We start from the raw sequence: 26,233 nt of genomic DNA, 5'->3' as shown, positions 1-26,233 counted from the left end.
GCACAGTACACTACATAAAGATGTAAAGTGTTATTTGCTTTTTTTAAGTAGTAAAATAGTACATTTTAGGCAGTAATTAAGCAAACATAGTCATGTTTAGTATTTTTATTAATAAATGACTGTTTTTTTTATGATGTTATGAATCATTGGCACATACTTATCTGGTACATACACCATTTTATTGTTATTTTGATGTATTGATAATGTCTGGTATAATATATTAATCTTTTTATATAATTAAATTTTTAAGATAAGCTCTCATACAGTCATAATTAATAAAAAGTTTGAATTATTCATAATTGAAAGTGCGTTTGTAGAGAATTCATTTTACTACACATGTAAAGATAACATTTATTTTATGAGCAGATTTTATTGAACAAATTCTGAGAATGCAACAAAAACATTACAATGGGAAAACAAAACATTTTAAATTTGGGTACATTATACATGTTTAAAAAAATCTAAATATTGCATTTTTTGATGATGCATAAATTGCGCAAAGCAGATCTACAACCAATTTAAAAGCCATACATAGAAGCAGAGATAATATTGCTGCAGATATGCATCTATTCTTTTGCTAGCGAAATGTGCTTTATGTAATAAACCTTTGCTTGGTTGATATTTATCTTATGTATTAAGTCTCTGAGCTTTTGTCTTTCCTTTCAGCTTTTCTCTTTAATAAAAATATAGACACAACGCAAAAAAATAAACCATTCTTCATGAGCAGGACACCATATGCATAGACAAACAGGAACATGCTGGGTATTTGCTCCGAATCTCCTGTAATAAAGAAAGAAAGAAAAACAGTTTTTATGAAAAACATTTATATGATGTTAATTTTATTCATAATGTATATCAAGCGTAACATCTGTGCATATTGCATTTTTGATAAGCACAGGTAACAGTTTGTGAATTAAATGTTTGGCATGAATGGTTTGACAATGTAAGGTTTTTTCTTTTTCTTTCAGTGTCAATAAAAGGTAACACTTTACAATAAGGTTCATTATTTAACATTAGCTAACTACATTAATATGAACTAAGATTGAACAATATTTCTACAGCATTTACTAATGCATTATTAAAATCACAAGTTGTGCTTGTTAATATTAATGCACTGTGAATTAACATGAACTAACAATGAACAACTGTATTTTTATTAACTAACATTAACAAAGATTAATAAATATTGTAATAAATATATTGTTCATGTTAGTTAATACATTAACTAATGTTAACAAATAACACCTTATTGTAAAGTGTTACCCAATAAAATTATAAAGACAGGATCAGTTAGATCAGAATAGTTCAGTGACTCTATAATAAGAAGAAGAATTATAATAGTCGTTTAAATGACATAAAAAGAACATGTGCAAATGATTATACTCTGATTTTAACTGATTCGGGCAAAAAAAAGTATTAATTTGAATGTTGGCTTGGAAATTTTTCAAAGATTTTGAAATACAAAAAATCCATCCAAATGTATCTTAATCCAAATTTATATACATTTATCTATTCATTTTTATTTATTCACCTGATATTTGATCTGTTGTGGGCACCTCAGTGGGTGGACATGTTACTGGGTCCTGATCAGCAGCTTTAGGTTCCATTGACGGCTTACTTTTTTCTAAAATATAACAATACAGTGACAAAAATTAAAATGCAATATATATATATACTGTATATAAAGTAAAGTAAAGTAAAGTATATATATATATTTATTTATTTATTTTTCTGAGTGTCATACAATTTTACAGTTACATCCATATGTAATGTTTCATTCAAATAAAAATATGTAGCTACTTCTAATTCTTATGAATTCTTTATTAATTCTTTGATTTAATTAAAGGTTTAATGAGGTTTTCATAAGGAATAATTATTTATAATGAAAGCTCTCTGTGTCTTCAACCCGTATCAATTGTGTTAAACTTTATTTCCACAGAATTTAACACATATGACTGTAAATCAAAGTTTCTTCAGATTACCTTTCTTCATTTCAAGAGTTTGTGTTCCATCAGGGTTTCCCTCGTGGATAACAGTGCATTGGTAGTTGTCGTTTTGGGCTTTGTTTTTATCCACAATCAACATACTTGTGACGGTGACCACTGGACTTTCATTCTTCTGCTCCACAACATCTCCATCTGATACATCTGTCAATGTTCCTGCATTATTTATTTTCCATTCAAATTTCACCAATTCAGGAAACATGCCACTAGCGTGGCATACCAGTGTCTGTTTGGCACTTTTTCCCTCGTCTTTTTTTGATGGTAGGTATCCAGTCAATGTTGGTGGCTTAGGTTTGTCTTTCCCTTGATCTTAAGAGAAACACATATTAAACATAGCTTCAGTGATTAATGGGCAAATTAGCAAATAAGCAAAAAGAGGAAGATTGGCAAAGTTTTTACTTAGAAATTATATAATTTTATGCATTTGAAGAAATTCTGACCCTCTTTCCTACCGGTTACAACCAGCCGTGTTCCAGATCCAAATCTTTTGATCAAGTTGCCCACTCAGATTAAGTCTATTACAAATACATCTGAATAACTCAAAACCTACTTGTTTGGTATAATTGATTTAGACCACTGTTCCTGATGGTCTACACTTTTTTTTTAAAGGGATAGTTCACACAAAAATGAAAATTATGTCCTCATCACCCTCATGCCATTCAAAATCTTTATGACTTTATTCTTCTGTAGAACGCAAAAGATATTTTAAAGAATGTTTCAGCAGTTTTTGTTTGTACAATGAAATTCAGCGGGGTCCAAAACAACACTGAAACCCTTTTTATTTTCACTGTATGGACATAACAACAGTTTTCAAAGTATCTTCTTTTTTTTGTGTTCCACAGAAGAAAGTCACAGGCTTAGAATGATACGAGTGTCAGTAAATGATGGCAGATTTTTCATTTTGGGTGAACTATGACTGTAACATATTTTCTCCTTTTTTATGCAAACAAGCAGACTAATTAAGCAGCCTGGAATTACTATTCTAGCTATTCTGTGCTCTGTCTCCAGCTCAATTACACAAGTAATTACTGTGAAATTAAGTTTAAAATGCCTAAAATCGGCCTTGGAAGACCTTAATTATATGAATTTTTTCTTACCTGTCACATAAAGTCTTGTACCCGAACCGAAGACTTTCTTGTCTCCCACAGTCATTTGTTCTTGAACAAAAAGGGGCAGCTTGTGGAAAAGAGCATCTGTTGTTGCTTCATGTTGTAGAATATCCCTGTAGTCTTTTTAAATATCTAAGAACAAGAACAAAAAAAGAATATTGATCTTGATTTAGGTCAATTAAGTGCTAAACACTTTTAATTGACTTCTGCATTGAACAGATCCAGCAGTATCATTCTGTATAGTGTCATATCATACTGTTACCAGTACGGATGATAATTCATTTACTTTATTTAAGTCTTCCAACACTCACTCACGGCTGTACAACTGTCAACAAGCTGGGATTTGATTTGACTGTGGAAACACAGTGATCTGTGTGGTCAGTGGCCAAAGGGACCCACTAAACGTAAAAATGTCAATAATAATCAATTAATTTAAGAATGAATTCAAGGGAAGGCCTTGTGTCTGCTTATCTGAGAAGCTAAATTCTGTCCATTCTTTGAATGCTACAGCTTACAGTTTTTCAACAGCACATTTGTCCTCCATCAGTCAAAATTTCATCCCTATCCCATTTTAAACCTTGTCCTTATTTTCCCAAGTGCTCAGGATCAGCAAACACTTTTTTTTACAGGGAATGAAATTCATTTTTTCAGTGTTCAGCAGATGTTTTTATATCATAAAAACTTGTGGCTTGTGGTTTCAGAATTAAGCAGGAAGCCTGCTGGGTTTTTGTACAAGGTGTTAATATTTATAACCACTGTGCTGCCTGAGACCCAGCAGGCACAGTAATACACTGCCGAATGCTCTTCTTTCAGTTCAGGTATTTTCAGAGCCAAATTTGACTGTTTCCTATCTATTTTAAATGATTCAAAACCAGGATCATTGCTTGGGGCTCCATCTGTAATTGATGAATATAATATTCTTCTGAAGGTTTCTCCCTCTTTTAGTTGGTACCAGTGAATGTAGCCACTGCAGTCTGTAGGAAATTTACAGTCTATAACAACTGTCTTGCCCACAGATTTGGTCGATGAGATTTTCTGTTGCAGCTTCACATCTCCATCCACTGCAACAAAATAACAGTCTTGTCACAAAAGCAGTATGTTGCCCTATAGGTAATATATTATAGCTGATATAAATGTCAAGTTAATGTGTATAACTTGAAAATTGTAACTTGGAAAATTATGGTATGCTGAAAACTCACCTTTACATAAAAGGTAAATAAGAAAGAAAAAACACAAGTGTATTTGAAGACTCATGATGGCAGAGAGTGTCTGGAGAGCCTCTGTCTTCATTCTGGTATGAGGGGAGGTCATATGAGAGGGTTATGATATTAAGTTTCCGGCCTTCATGCTAATCTGAGTTTGTTTTGTGGTTCATGATTCAGATGTGACAGATTCTACAGCTTCTACTGTGTGCTTTAGAACTAATCTATGAAAGTTCATAAAATTAACATATAAATGGGTGGTTCTGATGTTTTGGGAAGAAGTCTTTTACGCTCAACAAGGCTGCATTTGATTAAAAAAGCAGCTAAATTAATAACTTTGAAATATTCATACTATTTATAATAATTGTTTTCTATTTGAATATATATATATTTATATATATATATATGAAGAGTTTGGTTCAAAAACGCTATAAATCCATTTTGATTAATTTGACTAAAAATGTGTTTTCTTTACCAAGAAAGTGGCAAGGAGAAAACCACTATTTTCTGTTTCAAACTTTCACATAGCATACACTCTTAAAAATAAAAAGGTGCTTTGGGACCCTGTATGGTTCCATGAAGAACCTTTTATATCCAAAGAACCTTTCCATTGCACAGAAGGTTCTTTGTAGCACAGAAAGGTTCTTTAGATTAATGGTTTTTCACACTCAATATGTTGTAAATATATTTTTATTTTATTGATTTTTTTGGAAAGTGAACTAAATTGTCCTGTCTGGTCAAGAACTCATTCCAAACTCATTTTCTATTAGTTGCGTCAAGTTATAGTGCAATATAAAGTATTAATTTAGAGTTATATAAATAGTGTGTTTATTAATTAAAGAAAGACCAGTAGATCAGTCCTTTTATATATAAATTAGAGGATAAGAGGTACAGAGAATAGATCAGTTTTATAGGGAAAGACTGCCTAGTTAAATGTTTAGCCAGGTCACTCCTGATTTTTGAACTAATCAATCATGTTAACAACTTTACAGCACTTGTTGTGAATTTCACTGACACTGTAGTAGGGTCGCTTTGTGAAAACATCTAAATGGTTAATTATAGATCTAGTAAGACAGAAACTCACCTGTTCTCCACTCATATTGGTCTGAAAAGGTAAAGAGGTGTTTCAGGTCTCGGGAGACTAGCGTAAATTGACCGACAGCGCCATCTGCTGTTTTTGGAAAAGAAAGTTGCTCAATTGCACGTGAGAAAATCTGCCCACACGCATTTGTGAGAAAATCAAGCCAAGTTTCCTCATAAAAAGGCAAATGAGTCTCACAGTTGTAACACACAATACATATATTTGTCCATACCTCTGCATTTTCTCTCAAATAGAGTTTTGTATTTGAAAATCACTTTGCGTTTGTTTGAAATTCGAGTTTTTCTTTGCAAAGCATATTGTGTTTATTTGCAAAACACTGGATTTGTTTGAATATTGGCACAAAATTCGCTCCATAGTCATAAACTGAGAAACTGTTTTTATTATATATTTTAAATCACCGCTTATTTCCTACAAACCCTAAAAATGTTTGTTGTCACAGGATCCTCTATACCCAACCATCGTCCTAAAAAACTGTGAAGACGTGAACCCTTTAACCAGTGGTTCAGTTACCATTCAGATGGATGGAGAGGACATGGTCAAAGATGATGGGGGCACTGATATTTCCCTCGCTCTCAGCCTCCTGTACTCACTCTACCAAATATACAATGTTGCGTATCCAAAATATTTGAGAAAGACCTTGACGTTTTTGGAGGCTTTCGTTTTCCAAAAGACTATAGCTGTCCCTGTATGTGTACAGAGGGTTTATAATTCCCTGTAGATTCCCTGTAATCCAAACACGGCGTCTCTCACACCGAGAGGCACACACGCGCAAACACACACACACACACTTCTCTGTATGTATAGATAACTCAAACACACTTACGCAGACACACAAACACATTCATGGGTGTAAATATACGTGAATTGCAGTTGAACGATTCACAGGCATTTTCCAAATGGACGTGTATCATTATGCAGTCGTTTGGAATGCACTTGGTAAAGGGAGCAATGTAATCTCCTCATCTTCAGTTGGGATGTTCCTTTGACAACGCAGCATGGTCTCTGTCAGCAGATGTCGCTGTTTTAATGTCGTTTTTTTTGTTAGCATAACTGTGGTAAATAAACATACATTTTATATTTAAACATTTAAATATGCTAATATATAAAAACTAATATGTATGAAACCTTTTTAAATATCAAATAGGCAATTTTTTTATGCCTATACAGATCGTGCTGCATTGTCACAGGAACATCCCAGCCGAAGACGAGGAAATTACATCGCTCCCCACTACAAGGGGACAGGGATGATCACTTCCATTTGGAATATGCCCGTGAATCGTTCAACCGCAAGTCGCGTATCGTTACCCCTACACACAACACATACACTCACATACATGCACACAGACACACACACAACACATACACTCACACGTTTATATTAAACTGTAGATAATTTTCATTATTTATGAAAATTCAGTCTTTCCATCACTTTTGGATGTTAATAAGGCGAGACACTGCAGGTGAATAGAGTAAAAAAATAACTAATAGTTATCACCTTACTTACCTAGTTGATTGATTACACTGATAATTGCAAACATTTTTTGTAACACAAGCTTTCTAAAATGTTAGGTTTAAATATGCAAATTAAGCATTATTTAATGAAATATGCGCTAATTTGCATACATTTCTAGAACAAAAATCTAAACACTGGATGAAGTTGGTTTTAAAATACTTATTTAATTTTATTGACACGAGTCAAAAGTTTTTTGGGTATCTCATTTTGTCACTCCATAATTCAGCAAATACTTAGAACAGACAGAAAACAATACATTTTCACAATTTTTTGGGGAATAAAATGTTGTATATAATCAAACAAATTATATATGAACAAATCCCTCTGTAAAAACCTTCAGGATATAGACAGGAATAAAGATATAAAGTTTGGTGTGTGTAAGTGCAACTGAAGTGGAGATATATGGCTCAATGTAGGAGAGAAAACTCATTTTGAGAAAACGGCCTTTAAAAATATGTATTGTAATTGAAATCTATCGACACAAATAGATAAAGTGCTATAAAAGAAACGCTTACCAGTGTTTGGATGTTTTCTTTCCACTAGTCTGAAAAAATACTTTATGAAAAACCAAAAAGCCCAAAATCTCAAATTTGACGTGCATGAAAAAAAATTTTTTTTGCCTGCAGTGTCTCCCCTTAAAACAGTATTTGTTTGCAGATGGTATGCAATTCATAGTTACAATTCTCGAGTCTAAGATGTATCATCGGCTTTCTTTTTGAAAGAAATGTGTTTCTCTGTGAAGGAAGTTTTTAATTCCCTGTAGTTCAAATGAATCATCTTAAGTTGCATATTTATTTGTTGTTCCTGCTGCTGTTTATCTTACAAGTATCAGTACTGTTTTATATTGTACAGTTTTATTGTATTTTTTCTGCTGTTTATTTAATGCTGTTTTCAGTTTGATTTTGGGCAATTTGTCTAATTTATTCATTTTGTTTGCCTATTCATATGATTGCACAAGGGATAAAAGTAATAAACATGTATTTATTCCTATTTCTGGATTTCTTTTATGTTTGTTAACTACATTAGGGCCATGAAGAACCTTTTCATGAATGGTTCTTTTAAGAACCTTTGAAAATGGTACCAAAAAAGGTTCTTTATGGCACTAAGAAAAAAAAGGTTCTTCAAGGAACCATTTAATAAAAGGTTCTTAAGGGAACCAAAAAAGGTTCTTCTATGGCATCGCCACAAAACCCCCTTTTTGGTTCTTCCTGGCACCTTTTTTAAGAGTGTATTTAAGTTATAACATAAATTCAAATCCAGATTTTGATTTTCAAAGATTTATTATAAAAAAAATCATATTTGTTTCCCCCAAAATGCAATAAATCCATGACACTTTTTTTTTTGGTTTCAAAATGCACTAAATCCATTGAATCAATATAAAAGATTTTTTTTTTTTTCATATTGAAAATACACAAAGTAAGTTGATCCACATATGACAGCCTTTGAACTTGGTCAATACTAATCTTATATACAGGTACTGGACTAAAAATAGCCTACATTCAATCAGTCTTTGCCATGTTATTTTCATTTAGTTAACTAGTGCTATACACTGTAGGCTATATATATATATATATATATATATATATATATATATATATATATATATATATATATATATATATAAACATTAGTGGCATTAATAAAAACACTTACACTGACAAGATACGTGATATCGCGTTCATAATTGAATGCGATTAATCTGCGATTACAAACACGATATTGCTCCACCTGAAAGCACATGATGGAGATCACAGAACCGGCTTTACTGACGAGATGCGCATGACAATCACATGTGATTTATCGTGCAGCCCTAATTTTTGTTTGTTGATCACAAAGTACAAAGTAGATGAGGAAAACTAGGAAAAGATTTGGTAGCTGAGCTGAACCAGACAGTTATTGAAGTGGAGAGGACAGATTCAATGATGGCGGAGTAGAACTGTTTCAGCAGCTCCTGTGGCAGGTTGAACTTCCTCAGCTGGCGAAGAAAGTACAACCTCTGCTGGGCTATTTTAGCAATGGACTCAATGTGATTGTCCCACTTTTTTTTTTCAGTGGGGAAGTCGTGGCCTAATGGTTAGAGAGTCGGATTTGTAATCTAAAGGTTGCAGGTTCGAGTCTCTGGCCGGTAGGGATTGTGAAGTGAAGTGACATTCAGCCAAGTATGGTGACCCATACTCGGAATTCGTGCTCTGCATTTAACCCATCCAACGTGCACACACACAGCAGTGAACACACACACACACACACACACACACCGTGAACACACACCCGGAGCAGTGGGCAGCCATTTTATGCTGCAGCGCCCGGGGAGCAGTTGGGGGTTCGGTGCCTTGCTCAAGGGCACCTCAGTCGTGGTATTGACGGTGGAGTGAATGTCCAGTGCTCTCTCCACCCTCAATACCACGACTGAGGTGACCTTGAGCAAGGCACCGAACCCCCAACTGCTCCCCGGGCGCCGCAACATAAAATGGCTGCCCACTGCTCCGGGTGTATGTTCACAGTGTGTGTGTGTTCACTGCTGTGTGTGTGCACGTTGGATGGGTTAAATGCAGAGCACGAATTCTGAGTATGGGTCACCATACTTGGCAGTATGTCACTTCACTTCACTTCACTTCAGGTCCTGAGAGATGAATAAAAAGACATCTCTTGCTTCATCCGATTCGACCCCAGGTAGTCCTTGATTGCATTTTGTTGATTTTTACTGTCCATCTGGAGTAAGACAGGCCCTTTCACCTCCCCACAGAATAACTCACGGTGACTCTGTATCCAGCACAACACTGGGCCAATGTCTCTTACAAACTTCAACTTTATGTCCTCTTGGCCCTCCTGTTAAAAATACAGAATACGTGTGTGTTGGTCCACTAAATATTTGTCATTCTCATCATTTTGCATACAAGAATATTTATGATTTTTAAAAAATCAATCACTACAGTATCTAGAGAATGCTTCCACCGTTCCTCCATACCTTTCTTTACTGTTTAAACAGCAGCAGGAACCCCTCATCCCAGCAGAACTGCTCTGCATCAGGCTAGGACCAAAAATGCGTAGAATGCTATAAAACATGACAAAGATTGACAATAATTATGTGATCTTTCCATTAATATAGAATAATACAAAGATAATTTGTCACAAACACAGAGTTATCCAGCAATTCACAGTGAAATGATGTGGTTGCTCAGCCAAGTTACTTTGCAAGGATTCTGTGATCAGTGTATATAATTAAAAATATCATATGTATGTGAGTGAGTGTTTTGTGTGTGTGAGGTGGCAAGTACATGTGTGAATCGGTGAGATGAGTGTTATAAAATAATTGCACATTCGGTCAAAATTCATTATATGTTGTAAGAATCAGTGTACTAATAAATATATAGTGCACTGGTTTTTATGGCATAAAATGAATATAATATAATAGCTACATAACACTCTTATCTACTCGCACTCTATCCCTCTCACATATGTATTTATCTCTCCCCACACACTTGATATTTTTAATGACACTGATCACAGAACCCTTGCACAGTATCTTGGTTGAGGAAGCGCATCATTTCACCGTCTTGCTGGATAAAACACACACACACAAACATGCATACATATATATATATATATATATGTATATGTTAGTGATATCTAAGCAATAACGTGCCTGTGTACAGTTCAAAACACATAAGCATGCCGAACTGTTGTTTATACACATGCACACAAATGACGCACACATTCAAGTTGTATGAGTTTTAAGTCTTCGTAAAGACCAAAGATGTTTGTTTTTTTTTTACTTACCAACACAGTAAACTTCTTTTTAGCGGTTTCGACTTATCTTTTTAATCGATGCTTTTGCCTGTTTCAAAATAATAAGAATGTGACGTATTTGGACACAGGCGTGGCTTGTTGTGTTACACTTGGATGTGGGCGGGGTTAGATGTCCACCGCAGGCTGCAGCGATTCCAGCATGAACCATCTATAACAACATTAGAGGAATAATTTAATCAAAAATATAATTCCAAACCCTTACTTGGAACTTGTGTTCTGCATTAATCCCATCCATCTGCAAACACAGTTAAAAAACTTAATGGCAGACTTAATGGCTTCTTTATGCACAGCAGTGGTGTTATATAGAGCACCTTAACCACCCCAAAGAACATTTCTGGCTATTGGTGGTATCGCACTTTTCAAGTTTCAGAAGTGTTGCATTATCCATAAGACCATTTAACACTCTCTTATTTATTTCATTTATTGCCTTTCTCCTTACAGCCCAATCAAAGCAATAAATAAATAAAAACATGCATAAAGACTTCAAAACACACTGACTGCATTGCTCACATTATGTAATGCATATCAGTGGCTGATGTGTATACTGAGACTGCATTGAATGGTGTGCTGTTCATGAATTCCATTTTGCTTGTTAAAGTTGTTGTACTGCAACCCTAAAAATTGTTAGCATTGACAAGGGCTGCATGTTTCCACTACATTTCATAAAGTAACTATAGTTCTACCCTATATTTTTGGTTTTGCTATCTGCAATCATATTTGCTACATCAAACCGCACTATTTTGTGGTTCTTCTCTGTCAGACAGTCAATACTGTAATAATTGTGGTTTATAATTTTGGTAAAGTTCCTTTTGTGGCACAACCGTCTCTCATGGTTTATGTAAAAGATGTCAGAGTGTTCTCTCACTGTGGCTGCCATCCCAGATCGCGCAGTAATACATCCCAGCATGACCGTCCGTTGTTGTTTTGAGTTTTATGCCATATGAATTTCCATTTTTTTCAGAGACAAATTCGTTTGCTTCACTTGTAGCAATCCCGGAATGGCTTATGTACAGCAGTCTTTTAAATGTTTCACCATCTTTTTTATGGTACCAGTGGACGAAATTACCGGAGCCCAAGTCTGTTACCTCACATTTAAAGGACACAGATTTACCTTTTTGCTTCACCAAGACCTTTTGAGATTGTTTTAAGCTTAAACTTTCCACACCTGTGATGAAATAAATAGAAAATCAGATCTTTTAACTAATTATTCATAGTTGTTTTATTAACTTATGAACCTATTTTAATCTATTTAACCGCTTTTAAAGTTTACTTACCATGGATCATTATGAGAACAAAAGTACACAAGTTTATGAGCATCATTCGTTTGGTTATGTGAGATGATATATGGTTCATAAAGTTTCCTGTACACTTCTAAACACTATTTTGAAAAAATCATTACAGAAAAATGTTCAGTTACACCTTGCTGATGTCATTTCCTGAGGTGGAGCTCTAAATGTCAATGCACTTTCCAAGTGATGCAATTTGCACAGCACTTTGGATGAAGTATTTAAAAACGATACTTTTCTACCACACCTGACTGATATTGATATCTCATCTGGATTCTCTTAGTAATAAAGTAATTTATTAAAATGCAATTTATTAGAAGTAATTTAGTAACTTGGATAGAGCCTTATAGCTGAAAAATCCTCTTTTGCAGCTCAATAGCACCATCCACTGTTGGAGATCTGCATGTTAAGCAAGCAACTGTTAAAATATCACAAATATATCAAATTATTTGAAAGGTCTTGAAGGAAAAAACAAAGCATCCCTGTTGCATTGCTCTTCAGGATGTGTGTTGGACGTATAGCCTAATAATGGAGGTGGAAATTGGGTTTATTTACACATGAAAAATCAGCTCTAAGAATAAATGCCACATTTATATTCAGAAGTCTAACGAATGTTGTCTAATGATACTATCCTTGAGTTAATGTACAGTATGTGTGTGAATGCTCTCAGTGTGTTTGTTTGAGTCCCAGTAGGCGCAGAAGTAAACAGCAACATGAATTTGCTTTGTGTTGTTCAGTTTTAGGTTATAAAGCTGTGTTCTGTCCACAGTGAATTCATTTTGCTTGGGGATTGTTGGTAACATGAATAAAGCTGCCAACTACATTTATATACAGTAATCTTGACAGGGATTCACCCTCTCGATTTTGGTACCAAAGGATTTTAAGTTTCAAGTTTATTTGTATAGCGCTTTTTACGATACAAATCGTTGCAAAGCAGCTCTACAGGAAATTAAGTTTCCACAATATATTTATATATTGCAGAACCTTAATATATTTAACTTATGGCAAAATTTGGTAATTCTGTATGTTGTCTGAGCATTGGCATCCTCTGAGGGGTTGGCATTATATTTTCTCAGGTGTTCGGTCATCTCAGATCATTTAAGGGTTGGATCCAGACTGAAGCTTCTGTAATTCCTAGTTACCACGGGATGTTAATCCCGTGACAGAAACAGAGAAACAAATAGAGACATAATTAGCGTAGCTGCTGTTGCATCTAAACAAAAATGATTTGTTCAACCCAAGCTAAAGAATAATAATAATGTACATTTGATCAGATATAACTGCAGTACAAGATTATAAAATGCATTATGTGAATACTTGGCTAAAAATATGTGTTTTTAATCTAGATTTAAACAGAGAGAGTGTGACTGAACCCCGAACATTATCAGGACGGCTATTCCAGAGTTTGGGAGCCAAACGTGAAAAAGCTCTACCTCCTTTAGTGGACTTTGCTATCCTAGGTACTACCAAAAGTCCAGAGTTTTGTGACCTTAGGGAGCGGGTTGGATTGTAGCGTGGTAGAAGACGAGTTAAGTATACGCAGGAGCTAAACCATTTAGGGCCTTATAGGCAAGTAATAATATTTTGCAAATGATACGGAACGTAATAGGTAGCCAGTGCAGAGACTGTAAAATTGGGGTAATATGATCATATTTTCTTGACCTGGTAAGAACTCTAGCCGCTGCATTTTGGACTATCTGTAGCTTGTTTATTGAAGATGCAGGACAACCAGCTAGCAGTGCATTACAATAGTCCAGTCTAGAGGTCATGAATGCATGAACTAGCTTTTCTGCATCAGAAACAGGTAGCATGTTTCGAAGCTTGGCAATGTTTCTAAGATGGAAGAATGCTGTTTTTGTAACATGGGAAATATGATTTTCAAAGGACAAGTTGCTGTCTAATACAACACCCAGATTTTTTACTTTAGAGGACGTAACAGTGCATCCATCTAGTTGCAAATTGTAATCCAAAAGATTCTGTGTACTGTTTTTTGGTCCAATAAGTAATATCTCTGTCTTATCTGAATTAAATAGGAGGAAATTATTGGTCATCCAATCTTTTAAATTTTTTATACAATCTATTACCTTAGATAGTTGAGAAGTTTCATCTGGTCTTGTTGAGATATATAGTTGAGTATCATCAGCATAACAATGAAAACTAATCCCGTATTTTCTAATAATATTACCAAGAGGCAACATGTATATTGAAAATAGCAGAGGACCTAGGACAGATCCTTGTGGTACTCCATACTTTACTGGTGATAATTGAGATGACTCCCCATTTAAATGAACAAAGTGGAAGAGATCAGACAGGTAGGATCTAAACCATCTTAAAGCCTGCCCTTGAATACCGGTATAGTTTTGTAATCGATCTATGTGTCATGGTCTATAGTGTCGAACGCAGCACTAAGATCAAGTAATACTATCAATGAGATGCAGCCTTGGTCTGAAGCAAGAAGCAAGTCATTTGTAATTTTAACAAGTGCAGTTTCTGTACTATGGTGAGGCCTGAAACCTGACTGAAATTCTTCATAGAGATCATTTTTTTGCAAGAAGGAGCACAATTGAGCAGACACAACTTTTTCTAAAACTTTAGACCTAAACGGAAGATTTGAAATGGGTCTGTAATTTGCCAGTTCATTAGAATCTAGTTTTGGTTTCTTAAGAGGCTTAATAACCGCCAGCTTGAATGGTTTTGGGACGTGACCTAAAGATAACGATGAGTTAATAATATTGAGAAGCGGTTCTTCTGCTACAGGTAACAACTCTTTCAGTAGTTTAGTGGGTACAGGATCTAATAAACATGTTGTTGGTTTAGATGCACTGATAAGTTTATTTAGCTCTTCCTGTCCTATAGTTGTAAAGCACTGCAGTTTTTCTTTGGGTGCGATGAATGAAGCTGAAATACTAGACGCAGTAGAATCTACATTTGATATTGTATTTCTGATGTTATCTATTTTATCAGTAAAGAAATTCATAAAGTCATAACTATTAAACTGTGAGGGAATATTTAGATCGGGTGGCATCTGTTTATTTGTTAATCTTGCCACTGTGCTAAATAAAACTTGAACTTGATTTCATTCCAAGATTGCAAGTCAGTGACTTTGCAGGGGAGATATGAAGTTTTGGCCACTGCTTTAACCAAAATCTGTTGACCTTGTTCCAAAGTCCCTCCCAAAACAGCTGCTATGATTAAACAACACAAAAATATATATTTTTATTTTTTTAAAGGCAAATTTCAAATGCTTATTTTCAAATGGCACCTACCTATCTCTGAGAGGAGGACAATATAAATGTATGCAAACATCATTCATCCAGCTGAAGAAGAGTAATGTTCTGTTTTACTGTTGTACACAGCCATGTAAGACAATCAAATACAGTTGCTGATGTCATTTCCTGAGATGGAGCACATAATATATTTCAGCAAGTAATATCTCTTTCCTATTCCACTCTTTTAATCATCACATTTTAAAATTCAGGCCCTTTAATTGAGTAAGCTCCATCACCTGTTTACTCTTTTTTGCACATTTTTAAAAACACATCCTATGTTTTACAGCGTTGTGATACTTATATTAGCAGTGTGTAATGTTTTGTCATTTGTTTTATAGGCTCAAACAATCATTTACTCTTTATAGAAATATGCATAACTTTGGAAAAAGGCCTCCAATATTGGTCCCTAATTAATTTCCCTATTTCATCTTTTCATCGCAGTATCATTTCCATCTCATATGTATTGGGGTTGATAACATTCTGAGGTGGATTTATTTTTAATTAATATTCAAATGAACTTCAATAAAATAGCTGTCTTAAGTGAATAGCTAGTATTTTATTTATCATAAACACAGACAATCAAACAATATTTTTTATACTTTTTGTAGATTTAATTAAACCCCTTGATTGGAATACAAATATTCTGTTCAGTCGAGTGTTTACCTTGATTTTTATTTATTTTCTTCACAAATCATGTCACCTATTTCTTTTCAAGCATGCACTTCCTTTCTCTATTTTACAAGTTCATTCTTTTTTGGATGCAACAGCTGTACATAAACGGCATTTTAGACATTTTCACCTATTGTTAATGTGATCTTCATAACAAAAAAGAAATGCAGTGTTTTTGTTTTACTACAAATCATATGGCATATAAAGATGATAGCTGAATCACAGTTTTGTTGAAGCCTGCTGTTAACAGTCAAGGTGTACGATACAGTATCTAAATATTGTCTTTATTAGAGTTCTTTCTACACATTTTAAACATTTAAAATGTTTTAATGAAATATTGACAACAAAAAGCAACATCACAATTAAAATGTGTCGAATGTCTCCCTTGCTGCATTTGTTCCAGCAACAGCTCGGGTGATGAAAGCAGGTTTTTGCCATGATTTCCTCTCGCAGTTAACACTGTGTCTCCACTCCAGAGCGCGCAGTAATACGAGCCAGCATCGCTGTTCTCCAGTGTTGAGATAGTCAGTGTCACTAGATCAACACTCACCGATCCAGAATATCTACTGGGGACACCGGGGTCAATTTTGGCTTTTTTCGATCCAGCTTCGAAATACATTAATCGTTGGAAAGCTTGATCTTTGAGTCTGTACCAGTGGAGAGGGTTGGACTGAAGCGTCGATGAATCCACTTTGCATTGGATTCGAGCAGTTCTACCCCTTGCCTTCATCAACAAAGATAATGGATGCGTAGGTTGTCCCTTTAAACAACCTAAAACAATAAGAGAAACCATTAAAACGCGCTAATTGTGTAACAGAATAATCCGACTTGTATGTAGACCTACGCTTGTTAACACTAAACAGCAGCTGCTGAGTCTCGCGACCGCCTGACCAGTAACCTTAGCAACTGTACGCCTCATAGCGAACGGTACATCAATAAAACGGTAGTAGGCTACTGTAATTGTTCATGACTATAGGCTATAACAGATTACGTATCACAAGTAGGCCAACAAAAAGTGTTTTGTTTAAAATATTTGCAAGATGTGGATAAGCAATTGTGCGAGACGGACCTAAAAAACTAAACAAAAATAAATAAAATAAAAACTAACTTATGCTAGCCTACTGAAATTATTTTTTTGAACATTTCTGAAAATAACTTACTGAAATTATTAAACAACTGCATAATTGTTAACTGAAAGATGTTAAGAATTATTCAAGAATGCGAAAATCTCACCTATTGAGACGACTAGCAACCCAAAAGTTATGATTCCAGACAGTGCCATGTCTACATCTGTCGTCCAGGAGTCTGAAGAATTATGAACGGCATCAGCCAATCAGAAGGTAAAGATCATGATAATGGCCTTGTGGTTTCCTCTTTGCACATATCTCGTCGTCATCACTATCACAAGAAGATTTCTCACACAAACTAAAACAATCTGTATAAATGATGGGTGATGGGAGTCAACACTCATTTAACAGGTGTTTAAAGCACAACCCCTGAAAACCTTCTTCAGAGCAGATAGGCTATCAATGCAAAGGCTCTTCCACAGTGGCACTATGGATTCAGATATACATGGTAAAAATTTTCTGTTCAAAAACATTCAATAGTACTATGATATAATAATTAGAAATATGTTGTGTGTTTCACAGTGTGTTGTGTATTTAAAAAGTGCTACTGCTAAATTGGTCACAGAGTCAAGACTTTTTGTGCTTTATTTTGTAATATAAATTGTAAAGTCTATTTACATGATTCTTTATTCATGCATTTGTTCAAATAGACCAGTATATTCATACATTTGTTCAAATGCCAGCCATTATTAAGGTAAATTAAAATCTTAGACAGAAAACGACAATTTAAGTACACTTTATTCATTAGTTCATGTACAGGATGTGAGTAAATCTTCTCACTGTGGCTGCTGCTTGTGTCCCAGTAGGAGCAGAAGTAAACAGCAGCATGTTTCTTCTGAGCGTTGCTCAGTTTTAGATCATAAAGTTTTGTTTTATCCACTGTGAAGTCATTTGCTTGGTCATTGTTGGTATCACGAGTGACATCACCTCTTTGACTGATATAGAGTAGCCTCAATGGGGCTTCACCAACTTTCATTTGGTACCAATGGATGTAGCTCTGACCAGTCACTTTGCAGGGCAGATACACAGTTTTGCCCTCTGCCTTAACCAAAGCCTTTTGATCTTGATCCAAAGTCACCCCTAGAACCGCTGCTTTGATTAAACAAAACTCAATTTCAATATTTTTAGAGTTTTCATTTTTTTTTATCACCTTTATTATTATAAATGTCACTTACCTGGCATCTCTAAGAGAAGAACAATGTAAATGTATAAAAACATCATTTATCTAGGATTTTTTTTTCTGCTTGGTGTAATGCTGTCTTTCAGGTTGCACACTGCTTTTGTATAAACTTCAAAAAAGGGGTGCTGATGTCATTTCCTGAATGGAGTTACCTTAGAAACCATTTTGCATGAGCCTTTTACAGTAATTGAATTTCAAATTACTTTGATATATAAAATGGGGAGTTTGTTATATGCACCTTTTTCTTTGAATGTGAATGATACCAATGCTTAAAGTGACTGTTCTCCTGTCACTTTAACAGACTGATAAGCTCTTCTTGCACTACAATATATCTGCACAGTTTTTGTTTAATTTAACTGGTTTGCACTCTATCTATTCTGCCTTGTGCCTTATGCCACTTTATTTATCTCTTTTTTTATTTTTCTACAAATGTCCTCAGACTGATAAGCTCCTCTTGCACTATATATATACACTCTATACATATATAACTGCACAGTTTTGTTTTATTTAACTGGTTTGCACTCTATCTGCCATGTGCGTTATGCCACTTTATCTCTTTCTTTCTTTTTTTTTACAATGTCCTCATTTGCATATCTGTATAGTTGTATGTACATATGTTTAAACTGTATTTATCTGTATTTGAACGTCTACTGTTAGTGTTTAATGTTAACTGTATGCACCAAGGGTCTGAGAGTAACGCAATTTCAATTCTCTGTACAGTATGTATGTGCCGTACATGTGGAAGAATTGACAATAAAGCAGACTTGACTTGACTTGACTCTGTAAACTAAATGGGAATTTCAAATGTCCAATTACGTTTTAGTGCCACATTGGATCTGATTTATGTTTTATTAACATATTGACCTATTTTATTTTGACCTATTTAACCCCCCTTAAAGAGTGCCTAACATAGATCATTATGAGAACAACAGTACACAAGTTTATCAGCATTGTTCATCTGTTTGTGTAAGACGATATATGATTCACAAAGTTCCCTGTATGTACTTAACACTATTTTGCAAAAACCATTGCAGAAAATTGTTCAGTTGCTGATGTCATTTCCTGAGGTGGAGCTCAATGCGCTTTCAATATGCGGTTTGATTTGTTTAGAAATCAGGATGAATTATTTCAAAAATAGACATTTCTACACCTGACTGATATATTTGACGTGTCTTCAGGATGCTCTTTAATTAAATTGAGTAAACTTGCAACTTAGAATTTTATTAATAACTTGAATAAAGCCTTAATACTGAAAGAAATCCTTTTTCACAGCTCAATAGCACCATCCTTTGTTGGACATCTGCATGTTAAACAAACAACTGTTCAAATATCACAAATATTGGGGATTATTTAAAAGGTATTGCAGAAAAAAATAAACATCCCTGTTGCATTGCTCTTTAGGATGTGTGTTGTACGTATAGCCTAATAGGTGGAAATTGTGTTTATATACACATGACAAATCAGCTGTACAATAGATGTCACATTTATATTTAGAAGAGTAAAATCTAATTAAAGTTCTCAGTATCATTGAATGTGTGTGAATGCTCTCAGTATGTTTGTTTGAGTCCCATAGGCACATGTAAACAGCAGCATGAATCAGTTTTGTGTTGCTCAGTTTTAGGTTATAAAGCTGTGTTCTGTCCACGGTGAAGTCATTTGCTTGGGGATTGTTGTTATCATGAATAAAGCTGCCGACTGCATTTATAAACAGTAATCTTGACAGGGATTCACCCTCGTTATTTTGGTACCAATGGATATAATTCCAAGATTGCAAACCTGTCACTTTGCAGGGGAGATATGAAGTTTAGCCCATGCTTTGACCAAAATCTGTTGACCTTGTTCCAAAGTCACTCCAAAAACAGTTGTTATGATTAAACAAAACCTTTTTTTTTTTTTGTATTTTTTGTATTTCTAAAAGAAAAAAAAGAAATACAAAAACACACAAAGACAGTTTTAGCCTTTTGTCAACAGTAGGACTATATCTATAATATCTATAATTTCTTAATGAAATATTTAAAACCAAAAGCAACACCACAATAAAAATATGTCTAATGTCTCCTCCTTGCTGCTGTTCCAAATAAAAGCGCTTTGATGATGAAAGCAGGTTTTTGCCATGATTTCCTCTCACAGTTAACACTGTGTTGTCTCCACTCCAGAGCGCGCAGTAATACGAGCCAGCATCGCTGTTCTCCAGTCTTGGGATTGTGAGAGTCAGTGTCACTGGCTTATCCTTCTCCGCATCGTTCACCGATCCAGATATTTTACGGGGGGCATCGGGGTCTTTTTTGGATATTTTCGTTCCAGCTTCGAAATACATTAATCGTTGGAGAGCTCCCTTCGGTGGAGCTCTGTACCAGTGGAGAGCATTGGACTTAAACGTCGCTGAATCCACTTGGCATTTTATTAGAGCAGCTTTAGTCCTTGTCCTAATCACTACAGAATCAGGGTGTGTAATTTGTCCATTTAGACAATCTAAAACCACAAGAGAAACCATTAAAATGCGCTGAGTGTGTACACACACAACGAAGCACTTACATTTTAGCATTACATTAAACTCCAGAACCCAAAAGCTCACAAACAGCAGTGGCTCCCGTCTGAGTGAACCAGTTTGCACGCTGCTCGAGTGTTTTCTCTTAAACGGTAGGACTGTAAACTATTTACGTTTAGCACAAGTATGCCTATGCAACAAAAAACAGTTTTGTTTTAAATGTTTTCAAGATAGCTTAAAAGTTGCTTGTGCGAGACGAACCTCAAGAGAAAAGCTGAAATACCACGAAATAGGGCTAAGTGGAAATTCCTTTTAAAAGTTAAAAATACTAAAATCTCACCTATTAACACGACTAGCAACCCAAAAGTTATGATTCCAGACAGTGCCATGTCTACATCTGTCGTCCAGGAGTCTGAAGAATTATGAACGGCATCAGCCAATCAGAAGGTAAAGATCATGATAATGGCCTTGTGGTTTCCTCTTTGCGCATATCTCGTCGTCATCACTATCACAAGAAGATTTCTCACACAAACTAAAACAATCTGTATAAATGATGGGTGATGGGAGTCAACACTCATTTAACACGTGCAATTTAGAACAGCAATTAGGTTATAAAGCTGCCTCTTCCTCAATAGCACCCTTCTTTTTTTCTTAGCTAAAATGGTATGGATTCAAATCTGTGAAGATGTTTTGAGTAGAATTCAGTTAAAAAGATTTAATGACACTGCGATATCATTTAGGAGGTCATTAAATTCACAAAGTGTATTGAAAAGTCTTTTGTGCTTTATTTTATAAGCAATATAATGCTTTTAATATTAGCAGTGTGTTTTGTCATTTGTTTTGTTGGCTCAAACAATCATTTAGTGTTTCTAAAATTATCCATAACTGGATTGGAAGACCATTATAAGGAAAGGCCTCCAACATATTTGATCTATATGTCATGTTTTTTCTTTCTTTCTTTTTTCCCTTCTTTTTTAAAATAAATAAAATGGCTGACCCATTTGTCTTGCTAAGCGAATTAGCTATCTTTTATTTATCATAAATATGGATTAAATACAACCCAGTACAGGGTAAAATATGGACGAACCCAGCAATTGGGTTGTTTTTTTTAGCACAATCAAACAATATTTTCATACTTTTTGGAGACTTAATAAAACTGGACTGGAATAAAATTTTTATTTTCCATCAAGTCTTTAAGTGCTTTTTTTCTTCACACATCATGTCTCATATTTTTCTTCAAGCATAGCCTACTCTCCACCTTTGTATTTTTTATAACCATGTCCATAAATGTTGAATAGCACTTTATTATGGACACAAATTATTGAGACAGTGAGCCACAGCTGTAATTTGAATGTCCTGAATTATTAATTTTTTTTACATAAAATAATTGTGAGCATAGTTATGATTAAGATGAAAACAAATTATTTTAAATGTAAATATAAAATGATTAAGATGAAAATGATTGAACATTAAGATTGAGATCTGGAACTGTGACATGTAAAATAAAAAGAAAATCTAAAGACATTTTATAAAAATTTGAATTAAGACATATAACAATAAAGTAATAACTTGTGTTGAAACAAAATCACCTTTTAATTAGCCAAAGAGATAGTTTTATTGTAGCTTATTGTGAACAGTCAAGATGGTACAGTAGCCATTTAGCAAACATTGTACATTATGGAACACTGTGATTCTTTCTTTTGAGACGATACACTTTTGGAACATTTTCCACAGTTTTTAAATTAAATTGACAAAAAGCACCATCACAATAGAAGAAAATGTCTAATGTCTCCTCCTTGCTGCTGTTCCAAATAAACCTGCTTTGAAGATGAAAGCAGCCAGGTTTTTGTAACGATTTCCTCTCACAGTTAACACTGTGTTGTCTCCACTCCAGAGCGCGCAGTAATACGACCCTTTATCTTCGGCCTCCAATCTTGAGATAGTCAGTGCCACTTCTTTACCCTTCACCGACCCAGAAAATCTACGGGGGGTACCGGGGTCTTTTATTGCCCTTGACGAATCAGCTGCGAAATACATTAATCGTTGGAGAGCTCCCTTTGGCGGAGCTTTGTACCAGTGGAGAACGCTGGTCTTCAGGGTTGATAATTCCACTAGGCATTGGATTCGAGCAGCTCTACCGCTTGCCTTAATTATATCTGGATCAGGGTGCGTAATTTGTCCATTTAAACAATCTAAAACCATAAGAGAAACCATTAAAATGTGTTGCGTGTGTACACACAATAAAACACTATATTATCCTACATCAAACACAAGAACCCATAAAAGCTCAAGAACAGCGTTTTCTGTTAGAATCCGTATCGAACAAGTACACCGATAAAACGGTATAGACTGTAAACTATTAACGCATAGCACGAGTAGGCCTATACAAGAAAAAAAAAAAACTGTTTTGTTTAAAATGTTTTCAAGATAGCTCACAAGTCGCTTGTGCGAGACGAACCTCAAGAGAAAACTGAAAATACCACGATATAGGCCTAAGTGGAAATGGCTTTTTAATAATAATAGTGAATGAATAGTATAGGCTGTGATTGAGAAATGTTAATATTTGTAACAGATTACTAAAATCTCACCTATTAAGGCTACAAAAAACCCAAAAGTTATGATTCCAGACAGTGCCATGTCTACATCTGTCGTCCAGGAGTCTGAAGAATTATGAACGGCATCAGCCAATCAGAAGGTAAAGATCATGATAATGGCCTTGTGGTTTCCTCTTTGCGCATATCTCGTCATCACGATCACAAGATTTCTCACACAAACTAAAACAATCTGTATAAATGATGGGTGATGGGAGTCACTCATTTAACACGTGCCATTTAAAACAGCAATTAGGTTATAAAGCTGCCTCTTCCTCAATAGCACCCTTTTTGTCTTAGCTAAAATGGTATGGATTCAAATCTGTGAAGATGTTTGGAGTAGAATTCAGTTAAAAAGATTTAATGACACTGCGATATCATTTAGGAGGTCATTAAATTCACAAAGTGTATTGAAAAGTCTTTTGTGCTTTATTTTATAAGATAAACTAAAATCTATTTTAAATGATTTGTTCAGTTATACTAATTGTTTAGTAATCTTTTTTGTAATTTATCAGCTTTTGTAACTTTTGCAGTACCTTTCAAATTGTTTGATATACAACTCAAGTGAAAAAGCTTAAAGTCAGAATTTATTTTCACCACACAAGGACGTGTTATGGTTGGCTCCACGAAGGAATGCAGGAACTCGCGGGTGAGTCGAAAACAGAATCTTTAATAAAATAAGAGTTACAGGATACAAGAAAACAACCTGTGAACAAACGTTACACAATATTAAGACGAGACAAGACATGAGGAGAACTGAGGACTTTTAAAGGGATCAGGACAAAGGAACAAACAAGATAATTAATTCACAGGTGATGAGAATGATAGATACTTAACTAATGACAGGAAAAACCAAATATGGGCAAAAGGGAAACTAGACAGAAACTAAACCGTGACAGGATCAGTGTTATATTACTATCACTGAGATTTCTATAAGTTTTCATTTTAAATGTACCTTATTCATTTTGTTGTTTCTGTCAGTTTTATTAGTTTTTGATTGTCTTTATTAATTTTTATTTCAGCTTTAGTTTTAGTCATTTTATTAACTAAGTAAAAATGACAAATGTTGCCCTGGCAACTTGCTAAAATAAAGTAAGTCTGTGTTTTTCAAATAAGGAACAAAAATGTGTAAATATTTTATGGTTTTAGTTTTTAAGCTAACAATATTAACCCTGATAAGGAAAAGTAATATTTCAAGCAAGTGCTTCATCAAACTGAACATTACAAACCCATTAATACCATAATCCATAGACAAACAATGACATATTTGATATTTAAAAAAAAAAAATTGAGATACACTTGCAATCTTCCAAAATCACAAATAAATATAGTGTGTACAAAAAACCCCTCATAGAAACATGTATAATGTGTCCATGAACACCAGGGCAATTATAATTCTAATCCAAACAGATCCAGATACCACCATCCAGCCAGCCTGTGCATATGCAGCTAAAGTCAAATCAAGAACTTAAACAGAAAATGACAGTGCAAGTACAGTATATGTTTGCATTCAACGTTTGCCAGTTTATGTACAGGATGTGAGTAAATCTTCTCACTGTGGGTGCTGTCCCAGTAGGCGCAGAAGTAAACGGCAGCGTGACTCTTCTGAGTGTTTCTCAGTTTTAGATCATAAAGCTTTGATGTTTCCACTGTGAAATCATTTGCTTGGGGATTGTTGGTATCACGAGCAACACTACCACTTTGACTGATATAGAGTAGCCTCGATGGGGCTTCACCGTCTTTCATTTGGTACCAATGGATGTAGTCTGAAGAGCCCAGATCAGTCACTTTGCAGGGCAGATACACAGTTTTGCCCTCTCCCTTAATCAAAACCTTTGGAGTTTGATTCACAGTCACTCCCAGAACTGCTGCTTTGATTAAACAAAACCAAACTTCAATACAAGTTTCAAGTTTTTAAATGTTATTTTCTATTATAAATGTCACTTACCTGGCATCTCTAAAAGGATGACAATATAAATGTATAAAAACATCATTCATCTGGTGAAAATGGTTTATAATTGGTGTAATGCCCCTCTTTGAGGTTTTCACACTGCTTTTGTATGAACTTCAAAAATGGGGTGCTGATGTCATTTCCTGAAATGGAGTTACATTAGAAACCATGCTTAATCAAATTCAGCATGAGCCTTATATTACATGAAATTACTTTGAAGTATAGCAACATCAAATTTTTCAGTTTGTCACACTACTCCCCATCTGTAAGATAAGACAATTTATCAGAGATATATATATATTTTAATATGATTATGATGATACTAGTGCTTAAGTCTATTTTAATTAATCACATTTTATAGTGGCCTTTTAGAAAAGAAGAGAACGGAAAAATTAAATGAAAAATAAAACTGACGGGCCAGATGTTTTATAGGCTAGTAAAGTACAGTAACGATAGACAGAAAGTGTCCAGATTGGTTCCGTCTTAATTTTGAACACTGTCTCTTATAGCAAAGTTATTTGGTCAAATGTTTTCTGAAAACATTATTGGTTAAAAAAAAAAAAACCTAACACGCAGACATTTTGTCCAATTATTGCTCTGTAGTGTATTTTATAATACTAAGATTTTAAAATATCACAATGTGTGGACAGTTATACACATTTAATTCGATAGCAGATTTTGCTGAAACTTTACATTAAGGTCTCAATTGGTTAATGCGTGAACTAACATGTATATTCAGCATTTGTTCATCTTTTTTATATTAAATAATAAAAATCATTATGCTATTTCATGGCAACTAAAAACCTTAATATAAGTGTCTTTGTTTAAAATGAATGAAAGTAGCTTCACATTGCTAATGTAAAAATTCACTGGAAAAGGAGAAATGTAAAAGATAAATGTCTCCCCCTTGCGTTGATTGGATGTCCGTACAAACAA

The 26,233-nt window shown here is 34.6% G+C and overlaps 1 protein-coding gene across 18 annotated transcripts; it reads right to left on the bottom strand.

Moving 5' to 3' along the window:
- Nucleotides 1-91: 91 nt before the first annotated feature.
- LOC306881820 (immunoglobulin kappa light chain-like) lies at nt 92-25,467 on the bottom strand. 18 transcript variants are annotated; one of them, XM_079436111.1, is made up of 6 exons: nt 25,295-25,467; nt 24,903-25,214; nt 3,101-3,142; nt 1,983-2,312; nt 1,532-1,624; nt 92-780 (listed from the first exon to the last, which is right to left on the bottom strand). In XM_079436111.1, the coding sequence occupies exons 1-6, from the start codon at nt 25,338-25,340 to the stop codon at nt 635-637; spliced, it is 969 nt and encodes a 322-aa protein (XP_079292237.1). In that variant the 5' UTR covers nt 25,341-25,467; the 3' UTR covers nt 92-634. The 18 variants fall into 18 exon arrangements, with proteins under 18 accessions (XP_079292237.1, XP_079292250.1, XP_079292236.1 ...); XM_079436124.1 differs by lacking the exon at nt 3,101-3,142 and adding an exon at nt 2,456-2,506 and having other exon boundaries at nt 25,295-25,378; XM_079436110.1 differs by lacking the exon at nt 3,101-3,142 and adding an exon at nt 2,456-2,506 and having other exon boundaries at nt 24,912-25,214; nt 25,295-25,378.
- Nucleotides 25,468-26,233: the final 766 nt, after the last annotated feature.

Source organism: Barbus barbus (genome assembly GCF_936440315.1).
Source record: "Barbus barbus genome assembly, chromosome: 15".
NCBI classification, from domain to species: domain Eukaryota; kingdom Metazoa; phylum Chordata; class Actinopteri; order Cypriniformes; family Cyprinidae; genus Barbus; species Barbus barbus.
The sequence above is the reverse complement of the archived record's forward strand: the minus strand, read 5'-3'. Positions and strand labels throughout refer to the sequence as shown.